Source organism: Eretmochelys imbricata, chromosome 10 (assembly GCF_965152235.1).
Source record: "Eretmochelys imbricata isolate rEreImb1 chromosome 10, rEreImb1.hap1, whole genome shotgun sequence".
NCBI classification, from domain to species: Eukaryota; Metazoa; Chordata; order Testudines; family Cheloniidae; genus Eretmochelys; species Eretmochelys imbricata.
Genome location: NC_135581.1, coordinates 46,122,939 through 46,144,282, shown reverse-complemented (window position 1 = coordinate 46,144,282; position 21,344 = coordinate 46,122,939). Strand labels below are relative to the sequence as shown.

General features: G+C 49.6%; 1 protein-coding gene across 2 annotated transcripts in view; it reads left to right on the top strand.

Annotated features, from left to right (window-relative positions):
- Positions 1–21,344, top strand: part of LOC144271576 (mucosa-associated lymphoid tissue lymphoma translocation protein 1-like) — a 68,717-nt gene that overhangs the window by 7,402 nt on the left and 39,971 nt on the right. The window contains exons 5-8 of one of the 2 annotated variants that reach the window (XM_077828985.1): positions 3,191–3,369; positions 6,576–6,672; positions 10,920–10,946; positions 13,633–13,830. In XM_077828985.1, the coding sequence (XP_077685111.1) occupies positions 3,191–3,369; positions 6,576–6,672; positions 10,920–10,946; positions 13,633–13,830 (501 nt within the window). Of the gene's footprint in view, positions 1–3,190; positions 3,370–6,575; positions 6,673–10,919; positions 10,947–13,626; positions 13,831–21,344 lie in introns of both variants that reach the window. The other variant, XM_077828984.1, reaches the window with a different exon arrangement.

Below are 21,344 nucleotides of genomic sequence, written 5' to 3'. Positions count from 1 at the left end.
TATCAACCATGTATAGGGAAAAAAGCCATGTAATCATGGGGGAATTTAATTTGAGGCACATATGCTGCCAGGACTAAAATATCCCTGGAATTTCAAAATATAAGAGATGACAATTTCCTAACTCAAAAAGCATTGCAGCCAGGAGGACGGAGTTCTTTATTGGACCTCGTTGTAACAGATAAAGAGGAGATGATCACAGGACTAAAAATTAATGATAGCTTAGGTACACGTGGTCATGACTTGATCACATTTATAATGTGCAAACAGAGTAAAGTCCAGACCAGTAATATATATATTTGGTGCTTGGGCCAATTTCCCAAAGCTGAAAACAATTATGAGCCAAATGAGCTGGGAGGAAGAATTTAATCAGAAAAATGTGAATGATAGTTGGGAATCATTGAGAAAACCTTACTAAATCCCCCAAAAGCCATAATCCCACAACTGAGGAAGAAGGCAGTATCAGCCTGGTTTAAAGGGAAGTGAAGGCAACTGTAAAAAATAAGTTAATATGTAACAAATGGAAGAAAGAGGAAATTGATAGCAATGAGTATAAATCAGAAGTTGGGAATTGTGGAAAACCAAATAGGAAGCAAGAGGACACAAGGAGAAATTTATGGCCAGCAGTGTTAAAAAGAGTAAGAAGGAGTTTTTAAAATATATTAGGAACAAAATGAATCCTGAAAGTGCTATTGGAGGAGTACTAGCTGGAACTGATAGAATTATCAATAATAATGCTGAAAAGGCCGAAGTGTTCAATAAATACTTCTATTCTGTATTTGGGGAAAAAACAGTTGACGCAGTCTGGTCATATGGCCATGAGAACACACTTTCCATTCCACAAGTATCTCAGGAGGATGTTAGACAGAAGCTACTAAAGTTAGATATTTTAAAATTAGCATGTCCAGATAACTTGCAACCAAGAGTTTTAAAAGAGCTAGCCAAGGAGCTTGCTGGACCATTAATGTTGATTTTTCATTGTCCTGGAGCACTGGGAAAGTTCCAGAAGACTGGAAGAAAGTGAATGTTGTGTCAGTTATTAAAAAAGGTAAATGGGATGACCTGGGTAATTACAGACCTGTCAGCCTGATGTCGATCCCAGGCAAGATAATGGAGCAGCTGATACAGAACGCTTAATAAGGAATTAAAGGAGGGTAATGTAATTAATGCAAAAGTTAGGTTGTTAAAGATAATAACGTTGACATAAAAGACTTCTGTAAAGCATTTGACTTGGTACCACCTGACATTTTGATTAAAAAAGTAGAATATAAAATTAACATGGCACACATTAAATGGATAAAAACTGGCCGACTGGTAGGTCTCAAAATGTAACTGTAAATGGGGAATTGTCATTGAAGGGGTGTGTTTCGAGGGGGGTCCTGCCAGGATTGGTTCTTGGCCTATGCTATTTAACATTTTTATCACTCTCCGGGCAGAAAAAAACCCACCACCGATAAAGTTTGTAGCTGATACAAAAACTGGGGGAATGGTAAATAATGAAGAGGACAGGTGAGTAATTCAGACTGATCTGGATTGCTTGGTAAACTGGACACAAGCAAACAATATGCAATTTAATAAGGCTAAATGTAAACGTTTACATCTAGGAGCAAAGACTGCAGACTCTGATTAAAAAACACATTGCATAGTGGTAGACTGTAGCTTGATCTATTTAGTTTAACAAAGAGAAGGTTAAGGGGTGACTTAATACAGTCTAAGTATCTACATAGGGAACAAATATTTACTAATAGGCTCTTCAGTCTATCAGAGAAAGATCTAATACCATCCAATGGCTGGCAGTTGAAGCTAGACAAATTCAGGCTAGAAATAAGGGGTAAATTTTAGGGCTGTCAAGCAATTAAAAAAATTAATAGTGATTAATCATGAGATTAAAAAAATTGCAATTAATCCATTTTAATTGCACTGTTAAACAATAATAGAATATCATTTATTTAAATATTTTGGATGTGTTCTATACTTTCAAATATTAAATTTCAATCACAACAGACTACAAAGTGTACAGTTTTCAGAGTAACAGCCGTGTTAGTCTGTATTCGCAAAAAGAAAAGGAGTCCTTTTCTTAAAGTGTACAGTGTCACTTTATTTTTGATGACAAATATTTACACTGTAAAAAATAGCCTTTCAATTCACCTTACACAAGTACTGTAGTGCAATCTCTTTCATGCAAGTTGAACTTACAAAAGTAGAATTATTATTATTTTTACATAACTCCCTTCAGCTGAGTGAGCCCCTGTTTGCAAGGGAGGGTGGATTTTACCTCAGGGACTTGGCCTGAAGCAGGGGAGGAGAGGTGGGTGCAGGGAGGCTGAGCTCACCAGGCCCCTATTCTCTATAGCAGTGTTTCTCAAACTTTTTGTGCTGGTGACCCCATTTGTACTTAAAAAAGAATTGTGACCTCCTACTTTTAGCTTCCCTATGCGCTCCAGGCTCCCAGCAAGCTCCTGCTACCCTTGGGGCACAGGGCTCCTAGTTGGTGCTTCAGCCCTCCCCCCAGATGCCTCCCTCCTCACCCAGATCTATGTGATTAACCCATTAATTTTGTTTTCAGTTAATTGCAGGTGTTAACTGTGATTAATTGACAGCCTTAGTGAATTTTTAACAGGGAGGGTAATTAACCATTGGAACAATTTACCAAGGGTCATGGTGGATTCTCCATCACTGGCAATTTTTCAATCAAGACTGGCTGTTTTTCTAAAAGATCTGCTGTAGGGATTATTTAGGAGCAGTTCTTTGGCCTGTGCTCAATAGGAGGTCAGACTAGATAACCACAGTAGTCCCTTCTGCCCTTGGAATCTATGAATCCCAGGCATAGTTGCCTTTAAATTTTGTGTGGAAGGTGAGCATGTGTTAGAGCCTGGGGTACCACTGAAGGTGGTAGTGTGTTTATCTTGATGGAAGGTGGGTGTTGCAGACTGTGCCATGAGCTGTTTTGGGAAGGTGGGGTGGGGTAGAAGGTGTAATTCCAGAAACTGCATGGTGGACGGAGAGGGCTTGCTATGGGATAGCTAGTGAATTTGAGAGGCCTGGCATGCCTTAGAGGGGAAGGGAAACACATGGGGAGAGTTCACACTTCTGGGTTTTAGCTCAGACTCTTGCTCTGAGGAGCCATTCATCCTCTTTCATCATGCTGTGGCAAAGAAATGTGCTCTAATTCAGTTGTAATGTTGCTTGCCAGGCCTGCTCCCTGAGCTGTGGCAAGGAGAACCCGTCGTAGTCCTCAATCCCACTGCGCCAGAGGTACGGGTGGGCAAGCCACTCCAGCTGCAGTGTGCCGCTCTGGGGGTGCCAGCCCCACACTACCAGTGGTACCACAATGGGACCCCCATGAAGCATCAGAAGAAGAAGAAACTCTTGGTAATGTTGTCTTTAGGCGGTTCATAAGCTTTGGCTCAGTGTAATGGTGACGGGAGGGGAAGAGGGAAGAGGGCTTTGAGCATGAGAGAACTGCCCCCATCCCAGTCAGCCACCAGAAAGCAGGTGTGGTTCTTGGCATTTCATCTCCTGCTGGCTTGGAATAGGCATGAAAGACCTGTGAGTGACGGATATCCTAGTGTCATTATCACCTTGGTTACTGGAGCCACAGGTGACTCTGCTTTTCTCCAGCCATGTGGGACATCCCTCATAGCTTCCAGGGCTTTAGTTTATGCAGTCAAGCAAAATTACATGCAATGTCACTACTCCCTGCTTCTTTGACCTTAGAGAAACCATCTTGAATTGAGTCAGGTTTCCCTGCAAAGCAGGCTGTAAGCTCTTTGCACTGTTTGGGTCTCTGCAGTTGGGTGAGCAGAGCCCAGGTACCCCCTCTATCTCTTGGGTGGCTGTGACTTGGCAGAGGTTGTGTGTGAGTACAGGAGAATCCTAGAAAGGAATGAAGGACTTTGCCAGACACCAAGGCGACAATGCACAGCCCTCCCAGGGGAGCAATAGAAATGGTCACTTTAAACGGGACACATTGGCACGAACTTGCCCCCAAACCACTCCCATACATGGAGAATCTGAGCATGGGGGTGCTGCACGGGGTCTGCTGCTGCACCTCCTCCTGGTCACTCTGGGGATTAGCTGATTCTCAGTCTGATGCCTCCATTCCGCCTCTTGCCGCACACCCTGCCTTCTCTTCCTGGCTCTCAGAGGGGCAAGATGCTCTGTGTTTGTGGTTTGGCCCTCTGGCCAAGTCACATGTTCTCGCCTTCCAGAGTGTCAAAGTTTCTTCTTATGAGCAGGCTCAGGCAGCCTGCCCATTCACTGCCCAGCCAGTCTCACTTCTCCAGTAGCTGGCAGGGGAACCCAGGCCTGCCTTCTACTCCATCTTAGGGCCCTTCTAATCAGCAGCCATGGTCTGTTCTATTCGGGCCCTTACTGCTTCTTTCCTAACCTGCTGGCTCACTCTCCCCCTCCCCCCCTTGTGGTTGCCAGCCCCAAAACTCCCTCCTCCCAAGGAATGAATGTAGGCTACTTTGGCGCTATAGCTCCCAAACAACAGTCTCCCTTCTTCCGGAGAGTGACTACAGCCTCTGGTTTCCTCTCAGCTGCCAGCTTCCTGTCCTTATAAACCCCACCCAGCTAATTCCTCCTCAGCTGGGCCCCCTCATTATTCCGTCGGGATTACTTAAGCCACTTGATTCACCTCAGTTGTGGCCTGTCTGGTTAATTAGCCCCTTCTTAGCCTACATTAACTCCTTCAGGGCAAGTGTGGGGTGAACACTGCATCACAGGGCAGGACACGATCCTTTCTTTAACCCTTTTGGAACCAGGCTCTCTCGACAGATAAGCAGAAGTCGCCACTATTTTGGGGTGACTCAGTTACTGCGTGCCCAATTTAAGAGACATTTTGGGCCTGATTTTGGGAGGTCCTGAGCAGCTGGGAGGTCCTGAGCAGCCAGGAGCTGTGGGTGTTCAGCACCTCTGGCAAGTAGGTTGGTCTTCTGGGTATTCTGTCCATTCCATGTAGTACAGGTTTAGGATCAGGCCATCAATGCACCTCATTGTCCTTCGAGTCTGAGCAGGAAACCTCCTGTCATTAAAGCTTGCAGACATGCACGAATCTCCCTACCAGTGGCCCTGGAACACTTTTTATAGTGGGGATGCTGGAAGTCAGCAAAACTGCAAAGCAGCGGTCCCCAAAGTTTTTACCTTGCGCCCCCCCACCTTACCCCTGTCTGTACCCATCCCTCCCACGCCCCGCCTCTAAAGCTCGAGCTGGCAAAAGGGCCAGGGCTGTGGGAGGGGGGAATGCAGGCAGGGTAAGGGAGCCAAGGGGGGCAGGGGCGGAGCTGGCAGCTGGGACTCTGGGCACAGGGCTGGGAGCAGAGCCTTGGGCATGGGGCCAGGAACCTGTATGCGGGGCCAGGAGCAGAGCCCTGGGTACAGCGCCAGGAGCAGAGCCCTGGGTGTGGGACCGGCAGTGGGGCCCCAGGTGTGGGCCCAGGAGCAAAGCCTTGGGCATGGGGCCAGGAGCTGGGACCCCACATGTGAGGCTGGGAGCAGAGCCCTGGGCGTGGGACCAGCAGCCAGGATCCCAGGTGTGGGGCTCGGAGCAGAGCCCCGTGTAAAACCTGCAGCACCCCCCACATCCCTAGTTCCCCCACTTACGCTCCCCCCTGCAGAATGTGGCTGTGATCGTGGGTCTTAGCGGGGCAGGATGGGCTTCATTTGAGGCGTTAGTGTGGAGATCTGCATTCACTCCCTGGTTCTGCCATAGACTCCCTGTATGGATGTGGCCAAATCTCTGTGGTCCTTGTCTATATGGACTGCAAGTTCTTTGGGACTCATACACTATGAGTAAGGCTGCGAGTTTGTCACGAAGGTCATGGGAGTCACAGATTCCGTGACTTTCCATGACCTCCGTGACTTCTGCAACGGCCGGTGCACCTGGCTCAGGGGCAGCTCAGGCAGCCCCTACACCAGGGACACCGGTGCTGATGGGGCAGTCTCGGGCCCCCGTGGCACCCCCCCAGCAGCAGAGTTTGGGTGTGAGAGGGGGCAGGGGGTTGGGGCATGGGATGGGGTGAGGCGGGCTCTGGGCAGCACTACCTGGGGGGCTCCCTGGAAGCGGCGACATCCCCCTTGCTCAGCTGCTAGGTGGAGGCGTGGCCAGGCAGCTCTGCATGCTGCCTCCACCCAGAGCACTGGCTTCACAGCTTCCATTGGCCAGGATCCGTGGCCAATGGGAGCTGTGGGGGCGGTGCCTGCAGGTGTCTGCACCAGCACCCGCAGGGGTCTTGAACTGTGCACCACCGGATGGCCTCCCTTCCCCCCAGCCCCGGCTGCGCTCCCCTAGCACCCGTGGGGCCCCTGGGCAGCTCCCCCCTCCCCCCCCAAAAGTTTTATTCACTGGTATTTTTAGTAAAAGTCATGGACAGGTCACGGGCCGTGACTTTTTGTTTACTGTCTGTGACCTGTCCGTGACTTTACTAAAAATACCCATGACTAAAATGTGGCCTTAACTGTGAGGCCTGATAAGTAATTGTGAGAGGCTTTGGGGCAATGGGTACTTGGCAGCTGTAATCTGGGGACACAAAATCCAGGTGAAAACGATTTGATGTTACTGTCAATCTCTTCAGATCAACTCTGCGAAGCTGAGTGACTCTGGCACGTACCTTTGCTGTGCAGCCAATGGCCAAGGGGAACACTGGACTGATGCCGTGGAGATCCACATAGGTGAGCAGATCTAATTCACAGCCTGCTGTGTTACAAATGGGTGTTCAGTTTGAAAGATATTAGGAGAGGCTAGATGTCAGAGCAGTAACCTCGGGGTGGGGATGGGGGGGCGAGTGCCATGGTGTTATCTCTGGGCCAGCGTCAGTGTGGCCGATGTGGGTAAGTGTAGGACTGAGCACCATGGGGTTGGGTGATCCAGCATGTGGGCTTTGACACTGACTCCCTCTCTGGCCTTGGGTGAGCCAGTTCAGCTAACATCAGCAAAAGGGATTGGTAATTCTGTGAGTCCAACTTTAGACTCTTTATGCACGCCTGAAAACAGGCATCCCAGAAATCAGCGGCCACTGTCAAAACTTTGGCGTTTAACTTCTCTGACTCAGTTCCTGATCTGAGAAATGCGTGCGATGCCTATCTACTCCTGCGGTCCTGGGCGGATGAGGCAGGGTTTGGAGTAATATCAGGGGCAACTCTTGCTGAACCGAGAATGCTCTTTGTAGTTGTAGCAACTCGACGTCCCATAGGCCGCAGAGAATTCGGAGGTGTCCTGGCAACGCCTGTCACAAAGACAGCCTGTAGAATGGTTTCTCATGCCCAGTAAATACCTTGACTCGAAGCAGTGGCCTCAGTGGAGCAGCGCCAGCTCACTTGAGCTGAGAAAGTAGCTGTCTACCAGCCCCGGCTCAGAGCAGCGATAATGGCATTCCTGGAATTCCATGAGAAGGGGAGAGTTTTAAATTTAGCCCAGGAAGTGGAATCTATAATTATAGGGGGGGGAGGGAATAATGTCTGTGCTGCCACTAAGACAAGGAGTGTGGCTCTTTTCCCGTAACAAAAAGATCGAAATGCAAAGGGTTGCCCTCCGCTTTTATCCTGCAAGGCTCAGAATTACATACAGCAGTCACATGAAATTCCTTGGTAACCCCAGAGAGGCTGTGACATTGTCGAATTAACCAGAGAACTGAGCTGGGTCTAAGCAATTCATTCACTAGCCCTGCAGATCTACTCTGCCCAGAGAGCTCGGGTCAGGAGCACAGCTGAACGCTAAGAGCTTGGCCATGTGTTTTCTGTCAGTATCAGATTAAAACAATGAATGGTTTCTAAGGAATCCTCAGCAGTGTCATCGAAAAGCTGTTGCATTATAATGTGCTGCAAGATTCTCACTTTGGCATTCTTGGGCTGTGGAGATGTAGATTTCACAGCTCTTATCCAAAATAATCTTGGATGAGAAGGATTGTGTTTGCACTGCAGGAACAAATCTTAGGAATCTAGCATACCACACTAACAAATGCTGAACACACAGAGCTGGTAAAAATGTCAGGGATACATATGCTATAGGGACATGGAAGTCAGTAGGCCCGATTCCTGGGACTGGCCGAGATGTGCTTGTCTTGGAACCCGGGAGGGTGGGGCAAAGGCAGGGGCGCTGGAACTCGGCGGGGACCAGGAGGGCCATGCCCATGCATCTTTTAACATGAGCATAGTTTGGCAGGCAGAGGGCTGCATTGCCCCTCCAAACGGCAAGCCTCGGGCAGGCACAGAGTGGCACCGGCAGGAGCTGTGCTTCATGGCAGGGGAGCTGATAAAGTGATCAGCTCTCCCCGCTGCCAGTGGCCCCAGTCTCTTCCTGGTGGGGGGGGGCAGGGGGCTGAGGTGGGTCTTAGCCCCTCCTCACCATGAGGCCTGGTCCCTCTCCGTGGCCCCACCCCTGCTCGTCCTCTTCCGCCTGAGGCCCTGACCCCTGGCCAGGCCACAAGCTGGAGCCGAGCAGGGTAAGAGCTGCCTAGGGAGCCCAGGCCACTGTGGGGAGCCCTGGACCTTCCACCTGTCCTGGGTGGGGTGCTAGTGTGCCGAGAGCAGCCCCTGGTCTGTGTCACCGCCCCATAACAGGGCCTCAGGGGGAAGAGGAGGAACAGGGGGTGGGGCCATGGAAATGGTTGGGGCCTCAAGGGAAGACGAGGAGCAGGAGTGGAGCCTTGGGGGGAAGAGAAGGAGCATGGGTGGACCACAGAGAGGGGCGGGTCCTCATGGGCCCCCCTCTTCCACCAAGGTTCCATTGCTGTTGGGTAGCTCCCCAATTGTGGAGAAGTCCAGGGACTAGTTTGTATCCAGTGTAACTCAGAGCATCCTCACCACTGAACTGGCCATGCCCTAGCCACACACCTGATGCTGGCCATGCCTTTTGTCTGCGGTTTGAGGCAGTGGTGCCATAAGGATGGCCATGCCCGATCTGCACTGGCTCGGGACTCTCCCATGCTGGGGGAGTCCTTCGCTAGTCTGTTCAGCTAGCTTTACAGCCCCTTTGCAATGCAAATGGGCAGACTATGGAAGCTAGCCCAGTATCTCCACCTTCTCAGTAACTGGTGGAGCCGTCACAGGGTGCAGGATGTGGTGAAACAGAGCACTGCACGAATTCAAACAAACTGAAACAAGTAACAGCTGCCCTAACCTACACGACAGAGCCAGTGCCCACAAGATACAGACGGCCAGAGGGAGATGGGGACAAATGGGCTATTTCCGAGGGAAGTGGACGGAGTCGGTCCCCTCTCCCCATATAGAATTGGAAGAGTCACCACCCGACATGTTCAAACTCATGAGTCAGCTCCAACCCCCACCCCCGCCAAATCATGAGATTGGCTTAAAAATCACTTATAAAATAATTTACAAAATAATAAATGTGGTGGTGACTGAACGCACCCCTGTATTCACATCCTACACGCTATGGTAATAATCTCTGTACAAAATATGCCTCGTGAGGTATCATTTGAAAACTAATAGCTCACTGGTGTGTGTCAGCGAGTGAGGTGTGCTGTCCTGCTGGGTTCAGATAATCATTCCAAACCACATGGCAAGTAAGATGGGTCACCAAATAGGCAGGCCAGTATTTGTCAACCAGTGGGTCACACCCCAGGTGGGTCACTAAAGGCAGTTGCGGTGGGGGGGGAGGGCACAAATCTAAAGCAAAGAAAATCTCACTCTCCCACTCTCTGCCCCCCCTTACCCTGCATGGTCGAGTGCTCTCCATCAGCCTCTCAAAACACACACACCACTCAGTTATCTAGGTTTATCCTTGTTAGCACTGGCCCCCCTTTTTCCTGCATTTTGTAATAAATGTGAGGAGGTCAGGCACGTTTTTGACTTTGAATTAGGGGTTGCCAGCCTGAAAAGGCTGAGAACTGCTGGCCTGAGCGATTTGGGCTGGAGGCTGATGTGATTGGAGATTTTCATTTTGTTTTTCTTTTCCTTTGCCATTCGGGGAGCAGATAGTTGCACAGGCAGAGAGTAGAAGCCCATGGGCAGGGGCAGTTCCTAGCAGGATGCCCTGAATATGGAGAAGCGCTAGACTACATCAGGAACAAGAAGAGACAGGCTGGTGGCATTTGGCTCCTCCCGTTCATCCTGCCACCTGCCCCTCTGCCATTTCCAGCCTTCCACCATCAGCCCCTTCCTGCCCCTCCTCTGACCTTCATTCCATCAGACTTCCAGGCTGCTGCTATCAACCCCTGGACGACTCCTTGTCTCCCTCCCTTTTGGAGTCTGACCCTGCTTCTCTGCCTTCCTTGCCAGTCCATCCCTGACCTTTGTCTTGGGGGGAATTCAGCTGCCATGCACCTTCCCACCCTCACTTCCTCACTTTGCCTCACACACCATAGAGGGGACTGGTTTTTGAGGAGTGGGTACTCGGCCCTTGCTGGGAACCAAGCCCCTTTCAGGGGTATCTGCTGAATACCCAAAATGCCCAGTTCCTTTTGAGAAGCTAGGCCAATATCTTTAGGGTGAGGCTGGTTTGCTAGCGGACCTATGCATGGGGCAGCAAGTAGCTGCTACCCCTGGGGCAGGGCAGGGAAGGAATGGTGCTCCTGGGAGGCACAGTTCCGCCTGCCTGCCTCTTGTGCCGGGGGTAGTAATGTTCGGTGATCCCAGCAACTCAGAGCTATACCGGCTGACGTATTGGGGGGTAAAGCTGGGCCCCGCCCCGCTCGTCCCCTTGGTGCACAGTAGCAGGCATCACTGACTTACTCCTGTGTAACATGAAAGATCAATGCCTCCACCCTGGCCTTGGGCTTCTCACCCCCTCTGCTGTTCTGTGTCAGAGTAGAGTGTGGAGCTGTTAGATTCAGCGTTATATTGGGGGGTGAGGGGAAGGCCTGTTTAATCAGGGACTGTTGGTGTCAGACAACTGACCTGAGTTAGCACTTGGGATCCAGGGTGTGTGCTTGGGGGTTGATTTCCTCCCTGTCATTTTGCAGGTACGTGTCTGGCAGATCCGTTTTTTGGTGAGTGCTATGTTTGTCTCTTCCTGTCAAAACAAACCTGTGTCCAAAGTGCAATGAAGCTGTAACTTATTTTGATTGACACACTCCTTCCAGAGGACCCAGCACCTGTCCTCTGCTCTAACAGCGCCTTGGCACATTTGTCAAATACAGCTGTACAAACAGACCATGCCAGGCACCCCTCCCCCATGACCAGCATGTACCATCTCACACCATGGTCTCACAGGTAAAATAGGAAACATCAGTTCTTTGAGTGATTGTACGTGTCCATTCCACTGCTGGTGTGCGTACTCCCTGTGAACCAGGGTCAGAGGTTTTTCCCTTAGCTGTACCCATCAAGGTGGCACATGTGTCCTCCGCAATCTTATGCTGTTGCACAGTGGTATAAAGGGTGGAGCTGCCTCTGACCACCCTAAGTTCCTTCTCCCCACTCATGATCAGTAGTCGGAGCCCATGGGCTTGCTACTGCACGTTTCTCCCTTTATAAGTTAGCGGTATTCATTAGTGTTAGATTAGTGTAGGTTTTCTGAGTTATTTTTTCTTGGAGCATGGGTTCCCCCTTACTCACAGGGTACTGATGCCTTGTACCAGGATATGCCTCAATTGTGGTGCACGTGTGGAGCCTTCTCCCACGTTCCACCTACCTGAAGTGCCTCAGTGAGGGTCATATTCAAGGCCACTGCCAGATTTGCAGGGACTTCAAACCCTGAACAAAAAAGGGCACAGTGGTGAGACTCCCCACAGCTCCCAACCTGATCTCTCAGGACCCAGGTCACCTGCTACATCCCAGCCCAGCCACTCTCCAAGTTACAGCCTGGATGCTCTGTGGTTAATGCCACAGGAGGTGGAGTGTTTGTGGAACGTGCAAAACGTTCTCCTGAGCAGCAGGAAGCCATCTACGAGGTAGACTCACTTGTTCAAGTGGAAACGAGCCTCTTCTAGCCAACATGGTTTAGACTGTTTGTTCCACTTGAAACAACAAGACCTATTGACTAGTTCCATCTGGAGTTCACCGGACAGCAGTCTCCGTTTACTACCCACCAACTGCAGACCACCCAGTGTTTTCTAATCCTGTGTCAGTCAGATTCTTAAAGGGTCTAGACAGGTTATATCCCCATGTCATGGATCCCACCCATCCCTGGGACCTAGATCTGGTGCTAACAAGGTTGGTGGGTCCATCCTTTGAACCAACGGCTATGTCCTCTTTACTGGATCTTTCTAAGAAAGCAGCATTTTTGGTAGCTATTACCTCCGTGAGAAAGCTGCTGGAGTTACAAGCATTGGCAACTGACCCTCCTTACACAGTTTTTTATAGGGACAAGTTGTATGTATATCCACACTTGAATTTCCTGACTAAGTAGCATCAGAATTCCACCTCACTCAAGGCATATGCTTACTGACTTTCTTTCCTAAGCCCTGTCCTCACAAGGATGTGGAGAAACTCCATAGCTTGGGTGTTAGAAGGGTGTTAGCTTTTTACTTGGACAGAACTAGGCCTTTTAGATCATCATCCCACCTGTTTGTGTCGTCGTGGCCAGGAAGAAAGGCCCTCCAGGCTCGACACAGAGGATTTTATCCTGCATACGCCTGCACTATAACCTTGCCAAGGTGCCCTCTCCATGCAGTGTGGCAGCACTCTGCAAAATGTCAGGCAGCTTCCGCAGCTTTTTTGGACCAAGTACCTAGAGCAGACATTTGTAGAGCTGCAACTTGGTCGTTGGTACATACCAGAACTACTCACTGTGCTGTATCTCAGCATTCCAGAGACAATGCCAGGATGTGTAGATCTTCAGTCATTGTTCAGGTCGACTCTGAAACCCACCTGCAGGTTGAACTGAAGTGGAATGGACAGGGACAATCACTCGAAGGAAAAAACGGTTATTAACTTGTTCTGTAATTGCTGTTCTTCTGTAACTGCTGTCCACGTCCATTCTATGACCCACTCTCCTCCCCCTCTCTGTTGGAGTCTGTCTGGTAAGAAGGAACTGAGGAAGGTCCAGGGTGGCTCCACCCACACCAGGACGAGGAGGTTGAGGGCACATGCAGTGCCCTGACAGGTATTGCTAAGGGAAAAATCTCTGACTCTGGTGCACTGGGCGCGCACGCACCTGAAGTGGAATGGACACATGCAACACATTTCAAAGAATAACAATTACAGAACAGGTTAATAACGGTTTTTAATGCCCCTCTGGGGCAAATCCAGAGCACAATGGCCAGCCAAACTAGGTGGGTCAGGCCCTGGGGTAGATGCATGGGGCAGGGTGCAGGAGTCTTTCTCCGGTACAGCCCAGTCTGTGGCCTTTGTGCCCTCGCCTTTCTGTGGCTTCTGTGGCCTTGTTCCACACTATGTGCTGCCTTGCAGGGAGGAGAGTTCTGGGCCATGTGGAGAGTTCAATGTACCAAATCCTACCCTCCTCATGTAGTGGGACTGTCCCTGTTCAACCCTGACTGGCACGGGGCAGAACGTGTCCCCAACAATGAGCAATCAGACCTCTGCCTCCCCCGCCCCCCTTCCTGGGCTGCTTCCTGATCAAACAGCCTTGAGGAGTCCTGCAGTTTATGTATAACCTTGAGTAACCAGCAGAACCCATTCCAGGAGGTTTGGATGCTGGTAGATCAATCAAGGACCTTGCTCCTTGCTTAGACACTTACATCTTTGCTTGTCACTTGATATTTCTGCCAGCAACAGACAAGGTCGCACTTTTGGTGGGCAACAACCATTACTGGAATCATCCGCACCTGATGGCTCCCATCACTGATGTGTTTGAACTCAGCCTTCTCCTAAAGCGACTGGGATTCCGGGTGGTCTCCCTCCTGGACCTGAACAAGACAGAGATGCTGATAGCTGTCAATCAGTTCCTGCAACTCCTGGGGAAAGGAGTCTATGGTATGTTGCAACCTGAGAAGCTCTCCAAAGCCATCTTCACTAGAATACAGGCCAAGCAGAGAGCCACCCCAGGCAGCAAACCAGAGAGCAGTTAGCAGTGGTCATTAGTATTTCAGGGGGTGTGGCAGTGAGCCCTGTGTTAAGGTTGCCTTACATTTTCTTTATCAAATTGTTCTGATTGTTGGGTGCTTTTTGTTTGTTTGGCGGGGTTTCTGGTTTGGTTTTTAAAGCTCTAGAACCTCTATGGTTTGCAGCAGGACTTTCTCCCATCAAAATACCCTTCAGCCCAGGGGAAGATGCATTGGGCAGGGAAGCAGGAGACCAAGAAATCACAATTCTTCTACAGATTGGTGTTAATCATTGTGCCTTGTCACGCACTCACAGGCCCCGTGCTCTCTCAACTCTGTACGGTCCCTGGGAGGCATCCCCTTTAGTGTGACAGCCCTTGTCAGGGGTCATACTCACTCTCGGGGGGGTTAAGCCCTGGGCTCCACCACCTCGTGGAGCTGCACCTCTCTGAGCCTTCAGCATGCCTGTCTCTCTCTGTGAGTACCTTCAGGGAGTCCTCTCGCTCTTGACCCCTGGGTTCTCCACACCCACAGGGAGCAATGCAACCCTGATCTCAAGACTGCAGTGACTCTCAGCCAGCGTAAAACTGAAGAGTTTATTGAACATCTGAACACAGCACAGGAAGTTCTCAGGGCTGTTGAGCCTAGAAAGTTCCAGCACCATCCAACTGAGTCTATCCCAGTCCAGGTGGGCTCAGGCTGCTCTTTGTCCCCAGTCCAGAAGCAACCTCCTTTCAGTCAACTATCCTACATCAGCTCCCCAACAGCTTCTCCTCCGTCCTTTGTCTTCTTTCCTAGACAAACAGATCACTTGGGCCCTCTCTCCTCTGCCCTTTGTCCTCCCACTGTCCAGAACCAGCTGGCTTCCAAGCTGGGGTGGGTCTCTGGGTCACCAGTTGCTATGTACCACTGTGTCCAGGCTGTTGTCTGTGATCCAGGCTGCAAGGTGAGGTCACACCTGGTCCTCTGCAACAACAAACACCCTCTCCCGCCACCTCATTAAACATGCAGCACACATGCAAACCATTTAAAAAAAATCCCCCACTTCATCACTGCCCTTCACAAACCTATGCCATTGAGAAGTTACATGAGCTGGGAACAGAACCAGTTCTCCTATGGTCGCCGCAACTCTTAGCCCCATTTTTGCACTTGGCTATACTGTCATCAAAACAGGGCTAAGCGTGCATATTTAACCCACTGTTTCAATGTGTTATGCTTCCTCCACCAGTGGCTGGTGCACATAGTAGAATAGCCGTCTGCAGCTTGGTGATGGAGGTAGCCCCTTAGCTCAAGTCATCCAGCTCTGTGTGCAGTGTGGAAAGTTGGGGGAGCAAATGCTGCTGATAATAGAGGGGGTATGTGTTGTGCTGTACAGGAGGTCAGACAAGATAATCACAGTGGTCCCTTCTGGCCTTGGAATCTATGGACTCAGCCCCCTTGTGTGCATGCATGATGATACAGTTTCTAAATATATTATCCCAGACTAGTTTTTTCAACAGGCTGGAGCTGCTCTGGGGATGAATCAGGGCAGTGTAATGAAGGAGGCTGTTGACTGTAGGATCCCTGCCTCATTGGTTGCAGAAGTTGGAAGGTGTGTAGTGAATGTAGCTAAGGTGTAACTGCTACCCAGAAGAACTGGGATCTATTGCCACCTCTGCCACAGAGCTCCTGAGTGGTGCGAGGAACTCATTTAAACCACGGTTTTCACAGCTGGACACTAATTGTCAGTTCCTCCTTTTCTGGGTGCCACCTTGAGACACCTGGCTTTTGGTTTGCAGAAGTGCTGCAATTGAAGTCAACTGGAGCTGCTCTTTCAAGCTGTAAAGTACTACAGAAATGCTCAGACCTCAGAAAATGCAGTCCTTTTCCGTTTGGGAACCCAAAATTAGTGGGCACTTTTGACAATTTTGGCTTTAACCCCTCTGTGCCTCAGTTCCACATATGTAAATTCATGCTCTGTTATCTCAGGTAAGGGCAGTGAAGATAAATTTATTTATGTTTGTGGGGCTGTCACTGTGGTGATGAGCACCAGAGAAAGGCCCATGAAGCAGCTTATCATTCCATATTCAGTGCAGGGTTTGCAGGGTGTGCAGTAAATAAAGTTGGGCCACATACACCTCTATCCCGGCATAACGTGGTCCTCAGGAGCCAAAAAATCTTACCGTGTTATCGGTGAAACCGCCTTATTTCGAACTTGCTTTGGCCTCGTGCATTTCTGTTATTAATACAGTATTTGACACAAGAAGTTTTATTCTTGGTGTTGTTTTAGAAAGGGCGCATCTGATGTCGTCCTTCACATCAAGCCCGGGGTCAGGGCTTGCAGCCACGCATCCCTGTCGGGGTTGGGGCTCACAGCCCGCGGTCGGGGCTCACAGCCTGGCAGTGGGGTTGGGGCTCGCAGCCGCACACCGGGTTCAGGGCTTGCAGCCAAGCGTCTTTGTTGGGGTTGGGGCTCACAGCCACGTGTCCCTGTCGGGTTCAGGGCTCACAGCCCGCACTGGGTTCAGGGCTCGCAGCCACATGTCCCTGTCAGGGTCAGGGCTCACAGCCCGGCGCAGGGGTCAGGGTTGGGACTCACAGCCATGCGCCAGGGCTCATAGCCTCGCAGCTCCACACAGGGGTCGGGGCTCACAGCCATGCGTCACTGTCGGGGCACACAGTCTGGCGCAGGGGTCGGGGCTTGCAACTTGCAGCCACACGCTGAGGTCAGGGCTTGCGACCCCCCACATAACCGGGTCGCAACCCCCAGTTTTAGAACCAATGTTGTAGAAGAGACAGAAAACCATTTTTGCTTTACCGCGTTGTATCCGAATTCGTGTTATATCGGATCACGTTATATCGGGGTAGAGGTGTATTAAATGTTGAGGATAAAAGAAATATTGAACAGCTGTCTCGTTCCCTGAGCCCTGTCCGTCCTGTGCACTGAATGAGGACGCAGTTGTGTGGAATGGGTAGTATGTGATTGCCATAGTTACAGGGCTAGCTGAAGCACTGTCCTCTGCCAGCTTTCCCTGAGTGCACCCGGTCATGTGTCAGGCCTCCTGCCTGCACCTCTCCTGGGGCAGTTCTCCCAATCTGTCTGGGCCCCGGGCTACAGAGGCTTACCCAGTAGGTTGGACTGGGTTTGCACTTGCAGTTCTTCCCTTTGGGAGTCTGTAACCAGTGACCAGACAATCTGCTTATACCACAGTGGTGTTTAGTTTAACAATATGAACAAAGCACTTAGAGCAAAAGGATTATAAAACAATAAACCATCTAAACATCTCTATCTTACCTAGAGGCTTCCCATCCTCAGTAGGTCCCTGTGTCTCTGTCTGGTTTTCCCCCTACCTTGAGACAGAGATCCTTTTTAAGCTGCCAGAGTTCCATTATTTTTCTGACTTCCCAGATTTTGGCCCTTCTGGACAAAACTAGTTTTTCAGGTTGGTTGGGGAGGAGGAAAAATCTTCACGCTCATAGTTCAGGCTTTGTCAATGATAAATCTACTCGTGTTGGCTAAGGGGTTGCTTATCTTGAGTTACTCATTTCTCTGCCTGCTTTTTTTTTTTTTTCCTTGCAGCCCATTACACTAATCATTGTACCAATACAGTCATACTGTAACATCCCAATAACCAGCAATGAGCTGCCAAAATCTTAACAACTGGTTCCCTATAAAAAGTTCTGATTTAAGGGATGTGCCCCAGTATGTATTTTTTGTATCAACTGGGTTACCATATGTCCGTATTTTCCCGGGAGGAATTTTTAAATTTTAAAAATTCCTCCCAGACGGCGATTTAAGAACCAAAAAGCCTGACCTGTCTGGGAAAATATGGCTGTATGTTAACCCTGCCTAAAGTTCTTTTTTAAAAAAATGGGCCTGAACTAGAAATGAGCTCCATTTCACATGTGTGGGGCCCCGCCACGCCCTGGGGGTGTGCTAGGGTGACCAGATGTCCCAATTTTATAGGGACAGTCCCGGTTTGGGGGTCTTATTCTTGTATAGGCTCCTATTACCCCCCCACCCCGTCTTGATTTTTCACACTTGCTGTTTGGTCACCCTAGGGTGTGCACATGTGTGGGTCCCAGCTGCTCCCTGCCCCCCTCATTGAAGCAGGTGTGCAGGGTTACTGCTGTGGGAACTGTAGGGCACTAGTGGACGTGGGGCTAGCTGGAGACAGGGGCATGGGACAGGGCAGGGGCTGTGGGCAGGGGCTGGCTGCAGGCAGGGGGTGTGGCGGGGGGCTGGAGGCAGGGGCTGGCTGCGGGCAGGGTGGTGGGTGCTCACGGGGAGAGCAGCAGGATGCAGTCCAGGCCCAGCAGAGCAGCCGGGGACCCACCAGGCAGCAGCGGGAGCCCCAGGGCCAGGGATCGGGGGAGCAGCAGCAGCAACAGGGCTCATGTCCAGGGCCAGGTGGCAGCCCACATGGCTCCCATAGTGCAGCGCCCCCGGTGGCGGGAAGAGGAATTTCATCACTTCCTGGCCAGAGCCCATCAAAGCCTCAGCTCCCCATGCAGGGAAGCGGGTTAACAACCGGTTCTAAAACTGCTTCAAAATTTAACAACTGGTTCGCGCGAACTGGTGTGAACTGGCTCCAGCTCACCACTGCCAATAACCAGCTCAATATACAGTATTCATCAGTTACTACAGAACAGCTCCAGTCCATTGCCGTGATCATGTAATTAAAGACTGCATCATAACTGAGAGGAGCATAGACTTATTCTGGGGAACTGATCAACCTTTAGGTTGACTGGCTCATATCCACTGCCCTCCAAGATTCTGGAACCCATGGTGCTGATCAAAAGAAATGATCAATACAAAAATGAACTTCCCCTCAAAAAACAGCAATGTTCCAGTTCAGGTACCAGCTATGGTCAGGCCATAGAAGCAGTTCCATGGACCGCCACCAAGGAGGTCACAGAGTTACCTCCGCTTTACAATCTGATTTCTGAAAAGGAAACATCCAAACCAAACATCCCAGTTTTATGTGTTTTATTAACTAAACTAATTAACTTAGCAATAGCATAAAATACATACAAACCAATCAAATTACAAGAATGTGAGTTAACTCATATCAAATGAATCTAATTATCAGGTTGCTTAAACCATGTGAAATACACAATTACTTATAAACTCTGTGTCATAATTTGGAGAGGCCACAGTCTGGTTTAACTATCAGCTCCAAAGTAACAGGGCACTATCAGTCTCAATGCCAATCAATATACAGGAACTCCTCACTTAAAGTCGTCCCGGTTAACGTTGTTACGTTGCTGATCAATTAGGGAACATGCTCGTTTAAACTTGCGCAGTGCTCTCTTATAACGTCGTTTGGCAGCCACCTGCTTTGTCCACTGCTTGCAGAAAGAGCAGCCTGCTGGAGCTAGTGGTGGGGGCTTGGAACCAGAGTGGACCAGCAGCCCCTCATCAGCTCCCCACTCCTCTAAGTTCCCTGTGCGGCAGCCACCCAGCAGGCTACCACCTGCCGGCAGTTCAGCTGTCCCTCCCTGCACTGCCATGTGCTGCTCCTGCTCTCTGCCTTGGAGCTGCTCTCCAGAGCCTCCTGCTTGCTGTGCGGAGGTAGGGGGAAGAGGGGTGCTAATGTCAGGGTGTCCCCCTCCACCCTTCTCCTGCATTCTGCTTACCACATCTCCATAGAGTGTGTGTGTGGGGGGGAACACAACAGGACTCAGTAGGGAGGGAGCTTGCTGGTAGCAGCAGCTGTCTCTACTTCCTGATCTACTTAAAAAGGCAATGTACTTAGAGTGCAGTCAGCGTACTTAAAGGGGCAATGTGCATCTCTCTCCCACACACAGGGCGTGTGTTTCTGTCTGCCTTCCTGTCTCCCCTCCTTCCATTTGTGCTGCCTTGTAGAGTGTGAGGCTACATTTACAACAATGTGTTAACCCTTGAGGGCTCAGCGGAGTGCTAGTTCATCATTCAGCAGTAAGGCACTCCCTGGGAAATATCCTACCCTCTTCTACCCTCTGACTCCACCACCTCAACCAAGCTTCACAATCATCATTGCTGTGTACAGTATTTAATTGTTTAAAACTTATACTGTCCATATAATATAGTCTTTTGTCTGGCGAAAAAAATGTCCCTGGAACCTAACCCCCCCTATTTACATTAATTCTTATGGGGAAATTGGATTTGTTTAACATAATTTCTCTTAAAGTCGCATTTTTCTGGAACATAACTACAACGTTAAGCGAGGTGTTACTGTATTTAGGTTCCAGCCGAATAGCTAATACAAGGAGGGTAAAATCACTGCAATTCTGATGCCAATTAAGGTTGCCTGCCCAAATTATTGGTTATCCATTCTCCCCACATACAACATAAGGTTACAATGAAATATTCCAATACAATTCAAGATGACTCGGCTTGTTACATATAATGTTCAAATGACAAATTTAGGTGAAAATAACATGATTTCTCAGGATTAAATATACAACTCCTAACCCCTGAAATTTATGGATGTGTGATCTTTTAGGCAGCAAGGTTGTTTAACCTAGGGCTGTTAGGTATCCGAGGAACTATTCTATAGGCTCCATTCTCAAATAGATTCTATGGGTTCTAGCCATATGCAATGCTCACTACTAACCATCTGCTGGAGTTTAAAAACAAGTGCAAAAATGCTGAGGTAGAGGCATCCCGCTACAGCAAATGTGAAATAAAACTAAACCCAGAAGGTTGATACTTATGCAGAATGGTTTCATGACTTGTGGTTTCAATCAGCGTTAGGAAGCCAGTGCGTGTTTGAAAAGATCAGCCGGTGGTCTGATTGGCTCCAATGTTTAATGTCAGCAGACTTGTTGGCTGGTTAGAGGTCATTTTCTTGTAGTTGTCAAATCCTAGCTGTTGCATGTTGCTGGACTCATATCCATGGAGGGGTGGAGAAAGCACAGGTTTCTTAGTCATGTGTGGTCCCGTTGCCTAGCCAGAGGCCAGCGGCCAGCATCCAACAGAAGCCAGAAGCGAGCCAGCAGCAGCCTCAGGGCTTCTTCTTTTCATTCAGTTTTTGAAGATGGCCTGGCTGGTTCCTCCCCCTTGAAACTCCTCTCAGAAACTTCTTGGAGAATCAGAATGGGACCTCCTCTTCTGTGGTGACTGGAATCACTCAGTGGGGTCTGATTAGGTCCCCTTGCTGCAAATGAGGAGTCTCCCCATTCCAAAAAGAAAAGGAGGACTTGTGGCACCTTAGAGACTAACCAATTTATTTGAGCATAAGCTTTCGTGAGCTACAGCTCACTTCATCGGATGCATACTGTGGAAAATACAGAAGATGTTTTTATACACACAAATCATGAAAAAATGGGTGTTTATCACTACAAAAGGTTTTCTCTCCCCCCCCACCCCACTCTGCTGCTGGTAATAGCTTATGTAAAGTGGTCACTCTCCTTACAATGTGTATGATAATCAAGGTGGGCCATTTCCAGCACAAATCCAGAAGCCCTCTACACCAACATTCC